The sequence below is a fragment of the Tyto alba genome, unplaced genomic scaffold, assembly GCF_018691265.1.
Source record: "Tyto alba isolate M040663 unplaced genomic scaffold, T.alba_DEE_v4.0 Super-Scaffold_17, whole genome shotgun sequence".
NCBI lineage: Eukaryota > Metazoa > Chordata > Aves > Strigiformes > Tytonidae > Tyto > Tyto alba.
This window is the reverse complement of record NW_024881279.1, coordinates 23,026,733-23,050,978: the sequence shown is the minus strand read 5'-3', so window position 1 is coordinate 23,050,978 and position 24,246 is coordinate 23,026,733. Positions and strand designations below refer to the sequence as shown.

The 24,246-nt window shown below is 38.5% G+C and overlaps 1 protein-coding gene across 15 annotated transcripts in view; it reads right to left on the bottom strand.

Moving 5' to 3' along the window:
* The window catches only part of LOC104359402 (ankyrin repeat and KH domain-containing protein 1), a 118,973-nt gene that overhangs the window by 69,475 nt on the left and 25,252 nt on the right, over window positions 1-24,246 (bottom strand). For all 15 annotated transcript variants that reach the window (XM_042790090.1, XM_032988477.2, XM_042790079.1 and 12 more), the window contains exons 3-6: window positions 6,207-6,363; window positions 2,820-2,967; window positions 1,757-1,904; window positions 454-687 (exon numbers count right to left, since the gene is read on the bottom strand). In XM_042790090.1, coding sequence (XP_042646024.1) covers window positions 454-687; window positions 1,757-1,904; window positions 2,820-2,967; window positions 6,207-6,363 — 687 coding nt within the window. The remainder of the gene's footprint in view (window positions 1-453; window positions 688-1,756; window positions 1,905-2,819; window positions 2,968-6,206; window positions 6,364-24,246) is intronic.

Genomic DNA, 24,246 nt, shown 5'->3' with positions numbered 1-24,246 from the left:
TGAAGGAAAACTGAAGGAAATGTATCCAGTGCTAATACTAACATTTTCACCCCATCAGGTATTCCAGAAACAGGAGTTATAAATTCACATTCTCCTAATAACTGAGATGTTTTCAGAACTTGCAAATAGTTGGTGAGGGGAACCTAAATGAAAAAGGGAATGCAGTAGTGGTGGAAGAGGAAAGTGGTGCTGTGTCAAAGCACGAGTTCGGATGTAGCCAGTCACAAGTTTTCATCTGCAGTATATTGAATACATGTCCACCACATTTGGACACAAATAGACATGCTTAATACCACTACACCATGGATAAGCATTTCCTGACATAGACTTTAAAACCAAAATCCAGTATTCTAAAACCCTTAAGAAAATATTCCAAGTGTGGATATAAGCTTTAGCTAGATAAATCCTAGAATATATTTAAACAAAAACATAAAACAAGGCAAGAGACAGTACCTTTATAACATGCAAGTGTAAGTGCACTTTCTTTGAACTCGTTGGAGTGAGTGTTGATTCCTGCACCATATTCCAGCAATACTCTTGCAACCTCAACATGACCTGCACTGGCTGCTTCCATTAAGGGGGTATGCCCATTCTCATTGTGGTCTTCTATATTAGCACCGGCTTTCAATAGCACCTTCACTATGTCAACAAAGCCCCCAGCACAAGCGTAAGTGAGAGCTGTGTTCCCTGCAGAGAAGAAGAAGTTTACATGAAAGCCTTTTCCATCACCTACTCCTAATACAGGAAAGGAAATTTTAATAGCTCTGAACAAAACCAGGTACATCACTAGCAGCAGCCTTTTACTTTCAAAACAATGTTACCCCAGCCAATAATTTCAGGCTGGGTATAAAATCCCAACACAACTATAATGTGAAAGTTTTAATGCTAAGACAATATTACAAATCAGGATTTTTTTTCTTTGATTATGCTTCCTACTTCAGCACACAAAAAGAGATCAAATTCACACACAAAAAGATCAGTAAGTAATTTTCATGCTCACTGAAGAGTTTGGGCACGGGAGCCAGGGCGGGGTTTGGTTTTTGGCCTAAAACTGTATCCTGTAATCCCTTGAAAAATTTACTGGCTGGATGAAAATAAATTTATAATTTAAAACTCTGCTACTGTAAGTGACAGACAATCACATATGGCTTAGGTTTTAAATGATACAGTCAATTTAAAGGTAAGTTCTGTTTAATATGGCTAAACATCAAGATAAAAAGCCCATTTCATAGTTCAGACACCTGACTTTTTAAACTTTGTTCAAATTTTTAAATTCTATATTCCTATTAGCAGAATCCAACTGCAAGTTAACACTCTCAGCAAGATTAGTTAAAATATGGTCAAGCATCAACAATGTAGACAACACCCGATGCTCGAAGAATTGTACCTCCTCTTTGGTAAAAAGCAACAGAATGAAAGAACTGGTCTTGACCATGTGTCCCATGGCAGTCTTACTGTATAATTTTGGATTATACAAATGAGAAAAACTAGACTTCATGTATTTTCCTGGTTATCTAACACCACAGTGGTTTTCACAGGAACAGTGCTTTCCTTTACACTTTATATTAAAAATAATCTTCAATAATGACCACATAAGACTCTGAGCACGTCTACTATGCATCTGGCCTATTCTTAATAGTTCCTGTCATGTTTTCTTGTAAATGAAACTATCAGACAAAACCACAGATGTTCAGAACACCTGCACATCTTATGAGCCAATCTTAGTAACTCTTAGTGTCCCTTCTTCTCAAGTTACCTGTTGAAGACTGTGCGTTGACATCTGCACAATGAACAAGGAGAAGTTTAACAATATCTACATAGCCTCCACTGGCAGCTGCCATTAAGGGAGTTATGTCTCCTTTATTCCCTCGATCTTCAACGTTTGCATGCATTGCTAGCAGCACCTAGAAAAAAAAAAGTTCAGTTTAATGAATCAATTGTAACACCAACATTTTGCTTTTAGTTCAGGAGGCTTGTGACAATGATTCCCCAGCCAGCCATGACACCCCTTTGCAGTAATAGCCCCAATGATGAAGCACAATGTCACTCCCCAGGACCATTTATAATTACTACTTGCACCGTGCTCTGCTTCAGGAAATGCTGGTTTTCTACATTTGTTCCTATTTGCTAAAATCAAGTTACAGTGCAATGCTGGTATTTTCAAAAGTCACAGGGCAATTCACTAACCAGAATGACAGCAGAGAAACTATAAACTTGCATTAATGACCACAGCACACATTGAATCAAGCTTACAGGTAAAAAGTTTTCTCCCAATACTCTTGCTTGGTACCAAAACATGAAGCTGGCCGCTTTCTGAGAACTATCACCTAAACATCTTCAAAGAAGCACAAATTCTGCCTTTAGATACACAAGTACAAAAGCCAAAAATTAACACAAAATAACGCACTGTTGATACAGGTGTGATTAGAAAAATTAAATAAATAAAAGAAGGATTGAGTGAGTTGAGACATGAGTTTTTAGAAAGTAACCACTTGTAGTGTTTGATTTTGCTCGTATTTTAGATCCTCTTGCAATCTCTGCTTGGCAGAACAGCTTGACTGCATCTAGAACAATGCCAGAAAAGTAAAACACAGATACATGCCTCAGACAAGTCCCTTAACCTAAAAGACGTATATGACAGTGTTTTTCATTAAAAAGACAAATGATAACTGGAAGCCTACAATAAGCTGTATTAACTGATATTCTGTTTAGCTTATAAAAAAATATTATTATCAGAATAGCTAAAATGTTTATCTACAAAAGAAGCCCCTTAGACAATGCTTCACAAAGGTTTAGTTGTGATTATAATTGTTACTTACTTGTGCCAATTCATAATATCCTGCTGAACAGGCCAAGCAAAGGAGACTCTCTCCTTCTTCAGTATGTTCATTTACACTTCTTCCTTCATCCAACAGCTTCCGGACAGCATTTACATCTCCATCTGAGCATGCTTCTGCCAAACTGCGACTGGAAAAATCAGTTACCACAGAATTAGCTCAAAATAAATCTGCAATAGATGGACAGCTTTCCTATGGAAGGAAGAAGTCTGTAAGTAAGGACTCATGACATTAGTACTAAGCCTTACTAGAAAAATATATCTTACAGACTGTAAGAAAAAGTATATAGATACACATTATTTCCATAGGTGAGAGATAAAGACCTTGCTTGTGTCTAAATTAGCTCCTGTCCTCATCAGCTACTAACTCATGTAAACTCTCATACAGAATAAATACAGAAAAAAGAATGCTCAAAACTAGGCAATCTGTGGTGTTTGCAAGATGCAGAAGCAAATCCCACCAATTCTATTCATACTTCAGTGGAATGCCAGATGCACAGAGGCTATGACCACAATGAACTACTGACTATAGGTACCAAGGCAAATTTCTAGTGGAGATAAAGCCAAAAAGTGAACAGCCTGGTATCAGAGACCACTAATACTGAATACTGCAACAGGACAAACTGACTGTTGCCTCTCCTCTAGGGGGACTATTTCCTCCTCTGCACTAGCCCAAATCTTTTTTTCTTTTAATTGAAAACACCAGTTTCTTAATTTAAGCAGCTATTTCAAAGGAAAATCCTTACCTTACCTAATGATATCTTAAAGGACGAAGGGAGAAGTTTACTATGTTTATTTTTATGCACTGTTAAAAGCATATTACAGAAGTTTTCAGATAGATGAAATAAGCCAACTGAGCTGCACACTTTTTAAACAGAAATAACAACACAAATCCTACATATCACACTGATAACTCATCCTTAAAAAAAAGCCCTAATTGGTAAATTACAAGCTAAGAGTTAGAGGAAAAAGACAAGACAAACTGAGTTCTTGGCACCTAAAAGCTCAGAAATCTACAATCACTAGTTTAACCATCATTAACCTCTGAAGTAGAGAGAATAGCTATTTCCCCTGAGAATGAGTTGAGCTTCAATTTATTTCAAACCAAATCACTTGTGCTTTGAATTTTTTCTGTAAAAAAAAAAAAGTCTAACAGCAAAGACAACTGTTAAAGCACTGCTAAACATAAGTGTAGACAAGAACAAGTCATGCTCAGTACCAACTCAGTTATACTTCAACTGATAATATAATTTTACTCATAAAATATATGCAAGGAATCATGGTCCCATAGCCATTGGGAACCAAACACAGTTAATGCCCTGATGGGAAGGAGGAAGAGCCTTCTGTTATAAGCAGTAGTTTATAATGGACTGTTATGCATTCCTAATCAGTGTATTTAGTTGATTCTAGTTGATCCAGGCTCCTCAAAGTCTCTCATTTTGCTCTCTGCTCAGGTTCCCTTTGAAATATTTTCAAGACATTTTGTGAAAGTGACAAGAATGACACTGGAATTCTCTTCCAAATGAAGCACAGAATGCTGCTGACCTTTGCTCCAAGGGTGCATTGCTGTCTCACGTTCCACTTGTTGTCCACCATGAAACTCAAGTCTTTTTCTACAAAGTTGATTTGTAGCCATTCAGACCTCCCCATCCATACCAATGCACAGAGATATTCCTGCCCAGGTACAAGACTTCACATTTCCCTTTGTTGAATTTCCTAAGATTCCTCCTGGCCCCTTTCTCCAGCTCGTCAAGGTCTTTCTGAATGGCAACACAACCATCTGGTCCATCAACCCCTCCTTTTAGTATTGTATCATCTGCAAACTTGCTGAGGATGCCCTCTGTACCATCATGCAGGCCACTGATGAAGACATTAAACAGTACTAGCCCAAATATCATCCACTGGAGTATACCACTAGCAACTTGCCTTCACCTGGACTTCATGCTACTGACTACTCTGAGACTAGTAATACAGACAGTTTTCAGTCCACCTCACTGTTCACCTACCTGGTCTGTACTTCATCAGCTTGTCCCACAGGATGCTGTGGGATATAGTATGAAAAGACTTGCTAAAGTCAAAATAACAGCATCCACTGCTCTCTCTCATCTATCAACACAGTCATCTCACTGTAGAAAGCTACCAGGTCAGGCTTGATCTCCCCTTTGTAAAACCATGGTGACTACTTCCCATCATCGTTTTGTACTTACTATGTTAGGAAATGGCTTGCAGGAGGATTTCCTCTGTCACCTTTTTCAGGGACTGAGGTGAAGCTGACCTGACTATAAGTCCCCTTGATCCTCTTTCCTGCCCTTTATGAGGACAGGGGTAACGTTTGCTTTCTACCAGTGCTCAGGAACCTCCCTCATTCAAATAAATTGAGACTGGCCTTGCAGCGACATCAGCCAGCTCCTTCAGTACTCATGGATGCATCCTATCAGGTCCCATGAACTTGTCCACTGGACTATGTCCTACCTGTTTAAATGCTCCCTGACCTGATACCAACCAAGGGCAAGACCCCCCCGTCCCACTCATCTAAGGGGCTTGGGATTCCTGAAAGCAAATCTCACCAGTAAAAGCCCAAGGCAAAAGGCAGCATACACTATCTCTTCTTCTTCTGTGTCTCTACCAGGTCCCCTGCCATATTCTGAGGTGGGCCCACACCTTCCCTCATCTTCTTTTTGCAGCTGATAAACTCACACTAAGATCTGAAGTTCACCAGTATACACAGTTACACCATCCCAACAGTTTAGAAACTATTTTGTATCACTTGTCAAAGTAGAAAATGTTCCAGGGCCCCTAAAGATGCTTTGAAACTACCAAAGTAGAAGCAAGCTTTTGACAACACAGGACAAATCCTCAGTTCTGTCATCATGAGATTTAAATGATGTCCTCATTAATTATGAGTTACAAAAAATTATCAGATAACATAGCTTATTTTCCCTTAAGTTCCTGGGGCAACTTACTGCCCTGTTAAGTGTTAGTATTCTCTTCCAACTTTTAATACAGTGAACTAGATTCATCAGTTTCCAAAGTATGCTGAGGCAGTAATTACAGAACTATCACCAACTCTTCCACAGCTAAGAATTTAACCCATTTTTGAAAAAAAGAAATCAAATGCCTAGTACACAGAAAGAGCAACAAGTTAGAAAGTAACTTTTTTTTTTTTTTTGCTTTTCTCTTGCTCTTTGAAGGCAATAATAACCTGATAGGACAGTAGTTACACCTTCTGATCCAATAGCTTTGCTTTTGCTAGTAGTAGAGCAGATACATTACCAAGTACTAGCTATAAAATTAACTGAATTTTAAGTCAAAAATACAAACTTACATTCTATAGTTGGGAAACTGGGTGTGGGGAGTGATCAATACATACTTGTCCACTTGTCCTGCATTGTGATTGTTCTCTGCTCTCATCCGCGTCAATGCAGCAGCAGCTTCATCCAGTGCACAGCTAACAGAGGATGTCAGTCTTCGGAGAACCTCAGGATCTGCGAAGGCTTTACCATCGGCAGTGGACAATTTACCAATTCCTTCAGCGTACGTTCGTTCATCAGTCAGGTTAGTAGGAAAGTCACACAAAAGAAATGCAAAGACACTATTTTAGATTTCAGCCACATGCACTATTAGTTAAAAACCATTTGCAAACATGCCAAAAAATCAGCTACTTATAAGTAACTCTTAACATTTGCCCAAGACCTGAACATTTAATTAACTATAATACAGCAGTAAGAAAACTATTTTTCAACTGACAGCTCCATTACCTGTCCCAAATTCCCAAATCATACTTTGAAGAATAAAAACAAAAGACCAGCCAAAAAAAAAAAAATCCTTGGGGGAAATAACGATAAGTCCAGGGGTCAAGCCCAAAAACAGAAGTTTAAGAAACAGGTATTATTCCACAGGCTTGATTTAATATTTTCTGCCTATAATGAATTGTCCAATTTAAAATATAAAGTCAATACCCCTTTCCCACCCAGAATGAACTGGACTTAGATCTAATATACCTTTTCTGTTTTAAGAGTAGGAAAAAATTTTAAGAAGTTGTTAGCTTAAATTCCCAATAATTTAACATTCAAAACTGCACAGCTACAGGAACAAAAATTATGAAATAAAACTTCAAATATTTGACATATACTTGAAATCAATGCCCCTTCTACACTGACATTACACAGCGCAAGTGCTGGAACTCAAGGAACTTTTGTAACAGTCTCTTTTTTAAAAAGTTTCTTTGCTGCAAGAATAATGCCTAAGGCCAGTATGGAACAGCACCATAAGAATGTATTTGTCCCACATATTTATATGGCAAATATGAAATTATGGTACAGCCACATAGTTTTACTTCATCTAGTTCAGCACAGGCTATTCTACATATGCAAACAACACTGCATAGTTGCCCTCTGCAGCGTAGGCAAGGCTTGTATGTGCATATACAAATGCAAATAGTGTAAAGAAATGCACTGACTAATAGTACACACCCTCACCCCCGCCTTCACCCCCCCAAAAAAAAAATCAATTTCACATGCTACAAAAAGCAACTGTTTACTGGTTTATAGATTAGCTACCTTCACCAGTGATGAATCAGTAACTTCTCAATTCCTTAGCTGTTAAACAGAGTCAAATTACATATAAACCTCTGAAAATAGCCCATCTTATACCTCGGAAGATTTGCTATTTAGTACGTGTATACTTCTGCAAGATTGATTTACACCATGTCTCCCACAACCCAGCTTGTAATTATTACCAAAATCATACTTGGAAAGTTTTGAACATGGTCTTTAATATATTTCCTCAATTTGAGAGCATTCAATTTGTTTCTCATTAATGTAAGAAATCAATACTTACCAAATTTCTCCACCCTGAAAACAATTTAGGTCAGTACACGCTGGGCACACTATTACCCTATATCACTGCTGCAGTGCTAGTAAGTGTTAGCTTACAGTATTCAAATTCAGTGTTACCGAAAATGATGAAGAGACTTTCTTGTCATCAAGGCAGACACCTACAGTGGGTTGCAGAAGTTTATTTGGGCAACTGAAATTGAGCACAGGCTACAAAGGTTGAGATGAGCTGCTTAAGATACTTGGTCAGATCCAAGCACACTACCTCCCTGGTTCCAACATCCTACCTCTGCATCATTTGGGCATTGTCAAGAAGTTATGAAAACTAATTTATAATAAATTACCCACTCTGCGACAAAGTGAAAAATTGCAACTAGATCTGTCCACACCACACATCATCTGGTTTTCAAAGACTGTGTAGTGCACTGCAGAGCAATCAAAGCAGAGAAATGTACGGCCACAGATTCCTGACTCCATGTACTCAAAGAAGCTACCAACCACATACCCCCTTCCACCTCCAAACTGTTGAGGCCATAACACTTCTAGCCACTGTTGTTAAATAGTGAGGCTATAAACAGCAAGCCTCAAACATCACAGCTCACACATTAACAGAAGCTGAATTTGTTTGTTTAAAAGGGGATGTAAGTCCTGTTGGCTCTGCAGCTGAGGCAGGTGCGACAGAAGGGGAGTCATTGCAAAATTGCACCGGGGCATCAATTTAACACCAAATACAGAGAAAGTGATAGTTTTTACATAGATCTGCTTCCCCAGGACTGCTCACAGAATAACTACATAGATGTTTGCACTAGCTATTTCTGGTGGCAGCACTGGCTTACACTAGCTTGCAGTGTACATAAAAGTATTGCCTAAAGAAAGGGAATTAAGTCTTCACAGCTCAACACTGAGGCCTCATCTAGGACTGCTGCAATCAAAGCTGAACACCACAGTAAGTAAAGTGGAAAAGTACTTGAGAGAAATCTACAAGATTTAGAAAAATGACCCCTGAGCAAAGCCTGAAAGAAAACAAAGCATAGATTTAGCTTACAAGGAGCAGCACAACAGCAGTTTCCCTCAGCTTAGAGGGTCTCATGAAGAACCTGGCAAACAGCTCTACCACTGGTAAAAGTGGGAAATAAAAAATCCAGTCAAAACACACATACAGAAAATAACAAAACAGAAAACCCGAAACAAGTCAATCAACAACAACAAAAAACAAATAAACAAAAGCACACATACAAAAAGAAAAAAACACAATTACCTGGTTATCTGAAACTAAACTAGGTATCTCAATCATTTCAAATCACTACGGTAGTAGGTCAGACAGGTTACCTAGACAAGCAGAACTCACACTTGACTACTCTCTTCATTTTTGAAGTTTGCTTGTTGAAGCATTCATACACAGGATTTCTGAAGGCAAGAGAATTCACACCATAGATCTAAGTCCTGGGCCCTACCTGCTTCAAAGTATCTGTTTTCATAGATTACTGCTGGTGGCTTCCTGGAGGACTTCCCAACCACTTGTCACTGGCTCTTCCTTCCATTAAGTAAAAGCACACTTAGAGCTCAATACAGTTTCCTACTTCATTCCAAAAAAGGTGCTATAACCACATCAAGGACTTTCAGAGGATAAGATGAAGATGCCTTTTATTTACCTCATCAGTTATGGTTCAAGCCAGGTGCCATCCCCCCGCTGTTAATTTCATACTTTTTTTTATATTGCCCATGCCAAAACTAATCAACAGCCACAGAAGATATCAGAGCAGACATTTGTTAGGCTGGATGACATGGAGACAGACTACAAGAATTACCACTGCCGGCACCTATCCATTTACTTCCCTTTTGCAGGTTCACAGTACCATCTAAATAATTGCTCAGTTTTTCCTTTGTTATGATTTAGGATGACTATGCCAGAATCTTACTGCTGTAATTTGCTGTAATGCTCATTTACCTTTTATCTCTAATTGAGTTGTTTTCATGTCCACTTCATAACCCTTTGCTCTCGTGTCACACACTCAGGTGTTCAGGATACCTCATACACACAGGGACAGCAATCCAATCTACACACAGGTGCTGGACTAAAACTCTTCTTGTCTCCTCCCATCCAAAGAATATTGAAAGCATCCTCAAGGCCACTGTCCACATTTCCTCAAATTCATCCTTTTTGCACACAAATGACCACAATTGCCCACATTATTACAGTCCCACTAGCATGCTACTGATCTGACACTACCTGAACTAAAACCCAGCGTTTGGCATTCTGTGCTTCTTGCAGGGCAATGGCACATTTTCAGGAATACAAATCACCACAGAGATTGTGTAACATCAACATTTCATGGACTGATCACTGTTGCAGGGAAGTCTGAAAAGAGAATATGGGAGCCACTGCAGACTGGTTTTTTATTGAGAACAGTCTATGGTCATTAACCATATAAAGATGGTGATGTTCCCAATGCAGTTACAGCTTGCCACTAAAATTAAGAGCATGTTCATAAGCAAACCAAAAGAAAGTACTTCCATACAACATGAGCTGCCATGCAAAGGCCAAAAAGGTGAATTTAAAAACAGATTAGATAGATTCATAGAAGGTACAGGCTTTACAATAATACTAAAAACAGTGGCCCTGAAAGTCACCATTAAAGGACATTCCTGAACAAGAGAATAGAAAGATAGAGAAAGGAGAGACTATCACCTGTACTGTGATTTTACTGCTTTTCCCTCCAGTGTCCACAGCTAGTCCACTGCAAGACACAGGGAGCTAAACACACATGCAGCCTGCCTTTGTGGGGCAGATTGCTAGCTGAGCAATTTCTGATGAAGCCATGTGCTAGCATGTTCACAAACCCTGGGAGGGACAAGGCCAACAGCATTATCCAACAACTCAAAAAAGATCTCTTAACCATCCCTGGGAACAGGTTGCACAGAGAAATTGTGGATGCCTCATCCCTGGAAGTTCAAGGAGAGGCTGGATGGGCCTTTGAGCAACCCGACATAGTGGAAGATGTCCCTGCCCATGGCAGGAGGGTTGGACCAAGGTCACTTCCAAATCAGAAACCACTCTAGGATTCTATAGCCTCCCCTGACTGGAAATAGATGGCCTAGCTCCTCCCCATCCAACACATCAACACACAGACTGTAGATCCCTATATTAGAGAGAAGTATGAGTTCAAAGATCTGCAAGCAGATTAGTCCTTCTACTGGGCCACAAACCACCAATTCTATGGTACACAGATTCAGGCTGCATCTAAAAAGGGTTATTTCCACCAGTTTAAACAAGTCAACAATTCAACAGTTTAACAGAGATTAAATCTCCAGTACAACTAACTACTATATAACTTGAGTCTGGAGCAGATGGCCTTTTTTTTCTCTCCCTAAAGCTACTATGACACACAGCATGACTCAACTTAGTGGCAGATAATGTCAGATGTTCCACAAGTTAGTGCCACAGTACTGAACTATTTAAATTAGCCTGAAGTTGATTATAGAGGTGTATTAGAACAAGAAGCTCACGTTTCAAGGGAAAAGCTTGCTCATCAGATACACATCTATGCGCCTAAAACCAACACTGATTTGAAGCATAAGCTTCCTTATTCACTTTCAGACTAATCAGGATATTCCTACCATGTAACTACCAAGGCTAGAGTTTTAGGGTAACCTGAAATGAGCTGGTAAACTCTGTATGATCTTCCTCTATTTGAAGAGTCAAAGATATAGATATCACCTCAGAAAAACTGGAATATGATCATGTTTGCATCTTTAGGAAACCCAAAAGTTACTTGTTCAAGTCAATCACTTTATACCACTGGTGTGATTTTGCCAAGAAGAATCAGAAATTACATTTTCTGAAAACCATGTCTGTACATTTCCACAATTTGAACACAGAAGTTGAAAGCCATGAACAAATCGTAAAGAACCAACATACTTGGGCCAAAGTTGTTTCAAGTTCACTGCAGTAAGAGAATAAGTCACATACCCATACTCGAGCAACCTTTCCCCTCCCTTCTATTTCAAGAGGAACATTCTCACTGAAGCATCAGTTGCTCTATCTTCCTTCACTGGATAAAGTTCATATCAAGGAATAAGAAAATACTTAAGTGTAGTTTCTAGATAGTAACTCATTATCACCATTTAAAATACCTTAAAAAGAAATGGAGCCCGCAGTTAAGTCCCTTATACCACAGACAACTTGTGTCAGCATATGCTTTGAAAATGAAAGGAGATTGTTCCAAAGAGATCAACATATCTAAGTGTAAGAGATAAATGTCCAATAATCCTTACAAAAACCTGCAGATTCAGTGGTAATTATGTTGCTTCCCAGCCAAGTCCAGCACATCATATGTTCTAACACACACTTGAGGCCATGCAGCTGCTAACATGTCCAATTTATGATCTCACATTCATTACAAAGTCTAACTCACCTTCAGCTCACATGGAATCATCTGCGTGTCCCAGAAGCTTAAACGGATTCTCTCTTTCCCTAAGGTTCACTTGACCACCAAAGGCAGGTTTTGATGAAAATGCAGATAGCTTTAAAAGCCCAAAAGATGAGTGAAATGAGAACTGTGGTCCCGAAATGTGTGTGTCTCTTTAACGGTATGTCAAGAACCTGCTTTAATCAGCATGACATACAAGTAGCACCTCAATCAAGGTGAAGGGGGCTCAGGGAAGGAGAGAGAGTGGACTTTGTTTTACATTCTTTACTGGAATCCCCATTCAGAGAAATTGAGGAGTTCTAGACTGTCAAAAGCAACTGCTACACTCTTGTGCCAACAAGCAGTAACTACCAGAAAAGTATTAATTGTAGCACATTACACAGCTGCTGCCACAAGACAAGAAGGCAACAAGCAGTACTGAGCATACCCTGTTCTGTAAGGTCTCAGGTGGCTTAACCCAAATTATTGACACAGGTATGGCTCCCTTAACAGCACATCAGAGGAATTCAGTTTGGGCATGCTAAGAGTACAAGCCAAGGGAAGATTTCCTAAAGAAAAGAGATTTCTCAGGACCTTTTAATCCATGTTATAAATTTATTTCTAGTGATACTCAGAAGCAGCACAGCATCCACAGAAAACTACCATCCTTTATTTTCTGTATATTCTGGCAGGGGCAGAAGCAGAGATGATACCAGTCATCTCCCAAACAGCAGGTGGCTGCTCTCTGGTACGTTGTAACTTCCTGCTTTGTATATGTTAACTGAAAGTTATTTTCTAATTCCCCACGTAGCTAATAAAGTGTGCACTTGACTCCTCTCTGAAGTCAAAATATTTTCCCAAACACTCGGTTCATATTACATCATTTTCAGAGTCAGTATATTGCTGTCAGCACAGTCACAAAGACCCACAGTGATCTTCTGGCAAACATGGGAAAACACGAAATCAGCTCTAACCTGCTGCCCACATTTAATGCCTAAGCAAGGTTTGCAAAATTCTAGTTGACCTGAACGAGTAACTTATCAGCCAGGTGATGAAGCAAATGGAACAGGTGAGCATAGCACAGACACCAAGAGGACACTCCTTGCCAGACCTGTACCCTCTCCACTCCAAGTCAGGCTTCAACAACTGCACAACATTGCCAGCACAGCCACTGACAGACAGACAGACATGGGCACAGAAGCACTGAACACAGTTTTGTCTCACCAGTTCTCTAACAAACCCCAGTTACAAAAAAAAAAAAAAAAAAAAAAAAAAAAAAAAGCAGCTGGGTCCCACTGATTACATGACTGCACAGAAATGGAAAAACAGACAGTCTTACAAAAGAGATTTCAGCAAGGACGCAACAGAAATTGTTTCAGTGTATCTAGAGAGTGGATTGTGCTGGCTCTGTTTTCTTGTAAACAACAGCCAAGCAAATCAAATGTAATAGACATTTTCAAGTTTTACTGTTTCTGTATCACGATATCTAATTCATAACATCAGAATGAGGCACATAATATATTTACAATTCTTTTTGAATGTATTTTAAATATTTAAATGTGCTTTATTGTACGCTGACTGCTCAGAAACCACACATCAAGTAGTGCTCTTTGTATTAAGGAATTGGAAAAATACTAACAATTCATTCTAGTGGAGTCATCTTTTAAATCCATGTGCTTTTACAAACTTCAAGTTGTTGTTAAAAAATGTAATTCACACTAAGCTAAAGAAGGGAAGGTTTATTTGCTGTGTAAGGAAATAACTGGTTTAAGTCAGAGTATAGACAGAGCTATGCCAATGAGATTTTTGGGTAAGCCATTTGGCCTTTAAAACAAATTTCTTCATTAAAGCAGTTAAAGTTTAAAACCCTCTTTATTAAGTTAAGCATGCCATACTTAAATTTCCATATGAGTCTGATGAGCCTTTGAAGAATTCATACAATAATTACAGACTCTGATCACATCTAATGCAGTACCCAGGACCATGTGTGAAGGGAGACCTTCAGGAGTTGTATCCAAGGATGCACAAAGAAGACTTGCACTGAAATCTAGAGATTTTGCATCTGGAATATCCATGTCTAAAAACAAACAAACAAAAAAACAACAACACAACAAAAAAAACACAACCAAAACCACCCAAATAAAAACGAAACAAAACCAATACAAAACCAACACTAGTTACTTCAGACACAATACTTTGCCTTACCTGTCCACATTTCATTGCTAATATTATTTGTATAATGACATAAACCCATTCAGGAATAACTGATTCTACTTTGCCTTTCAAAAACCCCACATTTTGACATTAATTTCATATCACACAAGTGCTCTCCTGACACACCTGCCCTTTATGAATACATTGGTAGCAAATACCCTTTTACCATATTTTTAACCTCATCTTTTGCATCATTCAAAAGAAAGATAAAACTTTGAACAGAAACAGTCAAAGTTTTTGAATACTCAATCCTGACATTTAAAACACCATATACTTCCATATTGCAACAAATTTGCTTAGAATCTTACCCTACCATCCCAATCCAAGAACGCTTTGATAATGGTCTGGCACATTCTCAGAAAGATACCTAAATCACTTGGCAATACCCCTTATAATTACTACATAGCAGATTATCACATACTACTGTAACATTATGTATGAGATTACCCATTAGTGCTTAAATAATCTGTGAAACTACATGCTAATATGAATCTCTTTAGATGCCAATAATTATTTTGAACAAGAAAGTATCATGACCTAAATTGGTTGTGTCCCCCTTACTGTACTGGATTCTTCCTAAATCAGTCTTTCTGCACTGTGCAATACTCAGACTCTGAGATAGGAAAACTTAATCCCTACTCAACAGAAAGGGTTATTCCCAAAAAACAGATATGAATGTAAATCAAAGCAGACAAAATTATAGTGACACATATCGGTCATGTTTCCAAAGGCCTGATCAATCCTCATTCAGACTAAACTAGTTCCCTATCCCATCTCCAGCAGCAGAAAATACAATTATATGCCAGCTCTCTCTGATTGCTTCTGTACATTGCCCATGTGCCTAAACTGTAACTCAGCTGACCATTACATTCAGTTGAACCTTCAAGTTGACTAAATGGCATATACGCCGAGTTTACGGATCTAATTTTTGTGCTCCTTATGGTCCCCTTGTTTACTACTGCAAAACAAGGTATGCAAGCAATTTGTATTATAACTAGCCATATCATAACCGAAAGATTTTTCCTTTCCATCAAATACGTATCTTTAAAGGCTCTACAATAGCACCTCCCAAAGTTTTTGAGCCTTCACTAGTGTCACCCAACAACATTTCTGGAAGGCTAATATCATTCTTTATTATCATGCTGATTAAAAAAAAAAAAAAAAAAATCAAGCTCTCTAAAGGAAGTGCCATCCCCTGGGAAGCAGGATCTATGCAACCACCACAGTGCTTCAGACCACCACCTACTGCCCTGGCTTGCTCCATGATTTTCATAATCAAGTAACTCCTCTTGGACAGCATGGTCAGCTTGCCTGAACAGGCTGCAGCTTGATAGCTTCCCTCAGCAGATGACTTGTCTTATAAACAGAAATAGAAAACCCAGGGTAGTAGAATGTCCCTTCTGACTGTATTCCGCTGTATTTACCAGATTTCAATTTAATGACATTCCCAGATTGAAAGGATAACCCTGAAATTTACTCTATATACTCGCTGCCACAGAGGTTCAGTTCCTTGGTTGTTTTCTGTTGGTTTTAGTGACAAATCTATCAAAGTGAAAAAGCTCAGAGTACTACAACAAAACCAATATAATATATCACAAACAGAGCTTGTCTTCTGCCCCAAAAGTCTAAGACAAAATCCAATGGATAAATATTTAAACTTCTCCCCCCACCCCAAAGTCATGATAACTCAAAATCACTCATCAGTAAGATGCCAGCTTCTAGTTAATATATAAAAATCTTCGGACAAGGACCAAGTCTTCTGTTGGCTACTCCTCCACCACATGCAACGGCCAGATTTTGCGGGGGGGGGGGGGGCGGGGAACGACACGACTCAAACTGTAAGCAACTTCAGCAACTTCCTCACCACAAAATGCACCACCATTCTTTCATACAGAACTAAAGTTTTAAGTTTCCCCAACTCCTTCCTGAGATTAAAGAAAGAAAAAGTTCAGTGCTTTTGCTGGAAACAGATCACGCAGTAAGATAAATAAAGCACTTTTCTGACATGACATGGTGGATGAACTGATCACCACTGTTATATTTGAAAAAAATTTCACTCCAGAAACCATTTAGAACAGTCTAAGCTGTTACTGTCTCAAAGGATGCCTCCAAATAAAACATAGAGGGGAAAAAAAAAAAAAAAAAAAAAGGCAGAGGCATCACCCAATCATTTTATGTGTGCAGCCAGAGCTAGCCTTGAGCCTTCCTAATGCTTCTACCCTTTACACTGATGTATTTGCAGACCAGTAACAGCATTTCTGAGTAAACTAACCCGGACCAAAAGGCCGTTCCACAGCAGTCAAACCCTGTAATTAGCACTGCCATACCTCTATCCAGGCAAAAGCTTCAAGCATCTTCACAGAGCACATAATGCCACCTCTGCTTCAGAGAAATCATGTCTATTACTCAGGTACATCAGAGCTGGATCATGTGCATTAACTAAATTTGGCATTTTGGGGATGCATCTGAGCAACTGTGCCTGGCCCATTGGCCCATCAGATATCTCAGAGAAGGGCTGTGGCCACATAGTGCAGAGTAACTGCAAAAGGTCTCTGCAGTATGTCTAGCTCTTTCTAGAAGAGCTGGTCTTCCCTCAGACTACACTGTACAGCAGTTCAATCCACTAACTGCTATTGTATGGCTGGAAATCCCATGTAGCTACAGAAAAACTTCAAACTTTCCCAAGCAGACTACTTGTAAAGAAGAAATAGTCTTCCCCATGGACAGTACCAGCAAACAGATGATGGTAAACTCAGTGTAGCTTAAGCACTTGGTGCCAATCTGACAATAGAAAGGCTCATCTTAACTCCTTGAGTAAGCCTTTGCCATATTCCAAATCACTGTGAAACAATTCTCCTGTAAACAGTGCTGCTGGCTCAAAGTGACACCAGAAGCTGACACCTGTGGCAGAAAGCAAGCATTCATTACTGTGCAAAGAAAACTTGATGTTTAGCCTAACTTCAGACCCAAACGGACAAAACAGGCAATTAATGTCAGCACTACTATTTAAAATCCTGGCACATCCGAAACATGCCCTCAAGATGGCAAAAAGCTTGTGAAAATAGACAAATTTGGTTCACTGAGGAAGGAGAGGAAGAAGGTGGCAATTTCCAAATCCCTTAGGAAAGAAAACCTGCTGGGGAAAGACAAGGGAAAAACATCTCTTGACAGCAACCACAGATCGAGAATAAACAATTACATTACATAATGCTGAACTATTTAGACCACAAGTAACTAAACCTTGTACCAGCTTTACCTTCCCCTCTTACCTCAATAGTATTTTTTGTTTCACTAGATCTCCCTGAAAAACATGTCCAGTCCTTTGAAAGTTCTCGTTTAGAAGATATTTTAGTGTAGGTATAGCTTAAAGTCTATTTTTGAAAAACATTAATTAGAATGCTTCTCCATTTTTCAACTGGTCATTCCAACACAACCAGTCCCCTCACTGTAAAGTCAAGCACACGCCTTTGTAACCTTCACCCCTGAACATCAAAATTATAGTCTGATTTTGGCCCTAGTGCACTGAAAACTTACTGTATCCTTAAAACAGAATTCACTGGCTGCATCTTTTATTTTTGTTCTTCTGAATTAGTATTTGGACATGCTAAATAAAACTTATTTAGCATAAAATTAAAAGCAGCTTGAGGCTTTGGTCGTTTGTTTTCAGGGGTTTTTTTGTTTTTGTGTTTTGGTTTTTTTTTTTTTTTGAGTAATTAGCATTTTACAGTATTTCACGTGTCATCATCACAGTTCCCAACAGACTTCCAAAGCAGCAGAGTTTTTTATTTCTACAAATCAGTTTCCCAACAGCAAACCATCACACCCAAAAACTACATTTTCAGTGCTATCTGAAAAATCATGTTCAGATCATCTGCTAAAATATTTTCTGGCAAAAGCAGAAATTTTAATCTCCTGGGTTGTATTCCATGGTCTTAACCTCAAAATATCCCTTTCTTCACAAATCCCCACTCCCAAATATAATAGGAACTCACCCACTTGAGCAATATCCACACATGAAAGGGGATGTCTGAAAAAAACTAAAAGGCCATCACAACATACACATGCCACTGGAGAAAATTACCCTTAATTCCAGCTTCTAATTTTTCACTTGCTTGACACTGCAAACTCTTAATACTGTATTTACATTTACATATATTTCAATGTAGTTGTCAGAACAGAAGCCAGAAATCTCGATGACATTTCTCTCTGCTTTCCAATATGGCAACTGTAGCAGCGAGATTTTCTTTTTTCAGACTCAAAAGCTAAGAAGTACTTCTCCAGCTACAATTAGTTCTGTTATTTTGGTAACAGTTTTATGACAAGGGTCCCTTTCTGGGATCATCTGCTTTTACTACAGTGTGCTCAGATACCTCAAAATCTGAAAACTATTTTTCTGTACTTCAGCACGAACTTGAATCCATGTTCAACCAGTCAATACTCGTTAACATTTCTTTCAAGCATTTCCCCATTATATTTTAATTTAGTCTCATGTTACTTCAATAACAGGTTACCTAGTCGGGTAATTCACAGCATTAGCCAGCAACTTCCACTTTTACTAAAGCCTAGAAGCCCCATAAACAAATTCAGCAATGAAAAAACAGCTCTACATAGGTTTACGGATGTTTCTAGGAAAATCCCAATCTCCCTCAATAGTCTGCAATTTAATCTAATTCCTCTACACCAAATCAATCCACCCATTTTCTCTGTTTTCAGAATGCAAGAAAAAATATTAATATTTGACAGATACAGTATACCAACATACTTTAACTTAAAATACTAAAGATTGGTTTAAACCTTGTGACAGTTTTGTTAACTTATGAGTTTAAACAGGAAAGAGTAATACCAGAGAAGTTATCCATGTAACTACCTCCGCAGTCTTCATCTTATTTAAATTCCTGACCACAACAGACTTTGCTACAGCATAACTCTAAGTTTGTTTTGCTTTTTTTAATCGGATTGATTTTTTCAGGCTTTCTCTAGGCATCTCTTTTCTCCCACTGTATGAAAACTGAGTTACCTTGAAATAACCTGAGCTCTTCTGTGCCGATCTAACATTTTGCCTTGACTTGGTGCTCCTCCTCCCCCTGGGCTTCCCCAGGCACTCCCATCAACTCCACTGCACTCACCTTTGGGAAAAGAGAGAGTTTTCTACCAGCGCAGCAAGATGAATTTGAGCAGTAAAGGGTCTTTCTAGCCACCACTACAACTAGCAAGAGGAGAGAAAACTGTGCAGCCAGGAACATAAGATTACTGCCTGATGGTGACAGTAAATGTCCACTAAACCACCTCAGCCACCTCACACACCTTCCCCCTGTGCCACTCATTCAGAACGTCCAAATTGTTAGTTTCCTAATCAAGTATCTTTATAAAGAAACCAAACCTTTAAATTTTTCAACAATTTTTTTCCTATTAAATCTCTAGTAGCAAAGAAACATTAGCCTTACTACAAGGTGACAAATTCCCAGGTACAATCCTCAACACTACTGATTCCCTACAGGAACCAGGGCCTTCAGAGATCACATTCATCACATAAGTGCATTAAATCATGCTGATCACTCAACCAAATGTACTTTGATCCCATACACATTACATGTAGTTAATATGGAAGCATCATGAATTACTCCTGCATCATCATTACAGATGTACATCAGCAGCAAATGGCTTTTTCACCCATCTCACAGCAGATAAGCACCTGGGAGACATATCTGCCTCTTGGATTACCTTGTACTTTAAAGAAGCAGCTATAATTAGGACAAATGCAATAACACAGTAAAAAAAATGCCAGTTCTGTCACAGTCATCATTTAAACAGCAATTCATTGGCTGAATTGCTTTAAATAAAGCAAACTAAAGCTCAGAGGAGAATGTAAGAGGGATCATACTTCAACACAAAGCCTGACAAATTATATTTAAGTAAAAGAAAGTGTTCATATGCCCTCTAGCAGAGAGGCAAAAATTTAACACAATTATGAACTGAACAGACATTAATGCTGAACTTGTCTAGATTGGTCCAGAGTGTTCACTCTCTTTTTTGTTGTTGTTTGTTTGGGTGTTTGTTGTGGTTTTTTTTTGTTTAGTTGGTTGGGGGTTTTTGTTGTTTGTTTTTGAAGTATCTTTGGAAAAATTAAACTTTGATCAAAAACATTGTGAGTACATTACCCACACTTGTGAAATACTATAGCCAAACATGGCAAAACACTACTTGGTATGCACTAAAAGTTATTACACATATGAACCATGGACTGAAGTTCTTACTCTCTACCTAGCACTAACAGCTAGGCTTCAATCGACATGTAACTGCTAGTTTATCTCATCTTTGATTCCATAGCATCCCTGCTGGCTGAAGCATCTGCTCAGCTAGCATATTCAAAAGGCAACAAGACAGACAGGTAAGAAAGGAGGGGAGAAAGAAGCACCTTCCTCAGACCCAAGGTTTTGTGCTGGCAAAAAGTTTTGTGTTTTCAAGGAACCTAGCTTTTTTAAAAAGTATAGGGCATAAGAAATTAAGCTAAATTAGATCTTTTCAACATGTGGCAATAGAGATTCCTAAAAAAGAGGTTCATTTAAACTATCTATGTTTCAGCTTGCAAAACGTATCAAACGCAAGTACAGACATCTTAATTTGGCCTTGGAGGAAGAGAAAGATTCTGTTTACTCATTATGAGTTAAGAGCAAAAGTAGAAGACCAGCCCAGGAAAAAAAAAAATCCAAACCCAAAACCTGACCAACAACCATAGGGACTGCTAGGTAAGAACTGCATTAGGAAAGAGTCAGACAAAACAATTATTGATCAAGAAACTGCTCTAACCCTGGGACAACTGCAACCCAGTAACTGTAACTGTTGTGAGGCACATGTCAAGCCAGGGATGATCCCCATAGCACAAGCCATTCTTTTTCTAGATTTTCCCAGTCTGTAAAGATTGAATGTCTACTACGCATCTATACTGGAATATTTAGAAAAAAAATTCTGCATCCTATAGAAAAGTCACAGTACCCTGTCTTCCTTCAGTATATGAACTGGTTCTAGTTAGTGCAGTATTATACAACAATAACTGACAGTAATGCAGGTATTTTTATTAAACAAGACAGAGTAACAACTAAATCTACTAACTCCAGCAAATTGTCGGGGTTTGTTCTAGTTTGGTTTATTTATTATTTTGTGGTTTTTGGTTTGGTTTGGTTTTTGTTTTGTTTGTTTGTTTTGTTTTGTTTTTTTTAATTATGGTTTTGGTTTGTTTTTTTTTTTTTTTTGGGGGGGGGGGGGGGGATGTAGTTTGTGTGGTTTTTTTCAATAATAAACAAAACAAAACACCCATGGCAATCAAGGTCTCCTTTCTAACTTGACTGTAAGAAAATGTATAGTCTTGCATTTGAAAGGAATATTTAAAACACAATGCTAACTTTCATCCAAATTATAAAGGACAAGGATGAGATTAAGAAGTAGTTTATAAACATTTACATTACTCTGGACATAAATCTGTTTTGGTGCTTGTCTAGGATTAAATGGGAGGCACTGTATATTACAGTTCAATAGAATCTTTTCACTTCATTTTTGAGGGGTTTTTTAAAATGACCAAGTCAGGGACTTTTTTTTTTTTTTTTTCACCCTTAATATAGATTAAAAACTAGCAATACACACCCAGAAAGATTTGTCATGATAGCAAAAGCACAGCGTATTACTTGGGTGTCTGATGCCTTTTTCATTGCCAGCCTTCCTTCCCTCACTACCTCTTCCTGCAACAATCCTGCAACAACTTTTCCAGGGTCACAGCACCAGCAAGTATTCAACTACATTTATGCACCTAAAACAAATGCTTTCCTAGCTGTATCACACTTGCCAATATTACTGTGATTAGCTAAGGGAAAACTTCAGCCACAAGCTGAATAGTTTGCCTGGCTTTGTTTAGCTTTTAAATGGACACACACACAAATGGCAGACTCAGCACATCTCCCCTAGAGACCAGCAGTCACCTGCTCACACCCTGTGAAATGAAACATGAGGGCACACATACATACCATCACACTCAACTGGATTGTAATGACAGTAAATGGTGCTGAACGAACATGAAAAAATTGGTGTCATCTACCAAGTGCCCCAGCAAGAGTCAAAGGAGCAAGGATCCAAATTCAGAGCTTTGGACATCCGTTATGACAGTCCTGTATTTCAAGGAACCATCCAAGCTAGAGACTGAAGAGAAAAAAAGAATTCAGATTGCTTTTGGTTGCTTATGCAAGTATTAAAACCCTAAGTCACTCTTAAGGAATTTATTTTATTTGAGACTGTAGTGTTTACAATATTTACCCATACAACTATGAAGGCAGCAACTTCGTAAATGATCCAGAAGCAGAAATCATGATCTCTGTAAGGAAAGCTTCAAACTAAATTCTTTGCTTCATGCTATCAAATATGGAAAAATTTATGAGGTTTATTTCATTATTTTACAGAAAAATACCAAGGCTAACAGCAGACAATTATTCTTTAATTTCTGGCTCTTCCTTTCATGCCTTATCAGAGAGAAAAATTATTATCTCCTCAAGTCTGACAATTGCTTGCCTCTAAGAATCTGAAAGATACACCTCAAAGAGCTAAGACCATTACTGAAACACAGTAAGGAGGAACATGGAAATGGTATTGTCCACTGCGGAAAGATAAGGAGCAAATAAAACCCCCACATATCCCTGAGAAACATCAAGGTAAGATCAAAATTTATTCACGCTGAAGAAGGTGAACAATATTCCTATTCTTGATTTATAGCATTCTAAGCCAAATATTTTAAGTCTCATCTACTATAGGGCTTCTGACCTTTGAAAACAGGTTACTTTGCAGACACTCTCACCTATTTGGTTGTAAGAGAAGAGTAGAATTACTTTCTGCTATGAGTGATCTAAAGCTTATGGAGGAAACGTACTGGATCCCTATGGAGACTAACACCCAGATATGACCAGCATGCACAACAGATGCAGGAAGAGAAGAACTCAAATAACTTTTGAATATTTATAAGCAAATATCCCACTTGAACTCTTTTCTCCAAACTTCTAGCATTTAGTAGGAAACTGAGTCCAAATGGGCTGTAATTGCTTTCCTGAATCAGCATATGGCTATGGCTCAGTACAGTACTCAGTGACTATCTGGGGGGAAAAAAAGTTTGAAAATACTTCTACGCTTTTAAGCAAAGAACTAAGAGTAAACTTTGAGGGCCAGTAACAGCACTGACCTAACCCAGAAGCACAAGGACTTTTAGTCCCCAGTTTATGCCAGTTACGTATGGCAAAGCAAGACAAAATACTAATTTTCAGAGGCTGACCCAGTGCATCATCACTTAAAAAAAAAAAAAAAAAATCACCATCCTAAAGGTGGCACAGACTAGTGTATAAATTCATGTTTCAAACTGAACATTTGAGAAACTGTTCATAAAACATCTCTTCTACCTAAGAGGAACCACAGGCTTTCAGTGGATTACATACACACTGCATAACCAAACATCTTGAAAATAAGATCTCTAAGAATGCCACAGTAGATTAGAGTACAAAACAACCAAAAATCAGGATGCTACAAGTCTTCAGAAAGAAAATAAGGAATTTATTTTACCATGACCCAACTTGAAGAAAGAACAAACAACCTACTGTTAATGTATTATAAAAAACCCACACCTCTACAAGAACAGTCCATGGCACTCATACTGTCACACCTTTTTATTCTTTGCAGCACCCTCCTACAGTTCAAAACCGAAAAGAGGACACAGGTGTATCAGGAGATGCACTTTCACTTAGGTCCATGTCTCTGAAGCTCTGCTTCTTCAGATGGGAGCTTTTTTTCATCAGAGGTCACAGAACGCAATGTGTGGCACCAGAGAGCACAAGGATTACTGAGCTTCTTTGAAGCACAATGCAGAGAGAAACCGTAACAAGCATTAATCCAATGGAGAGCTTCTGGATGGAGTTGCTTCAAATAG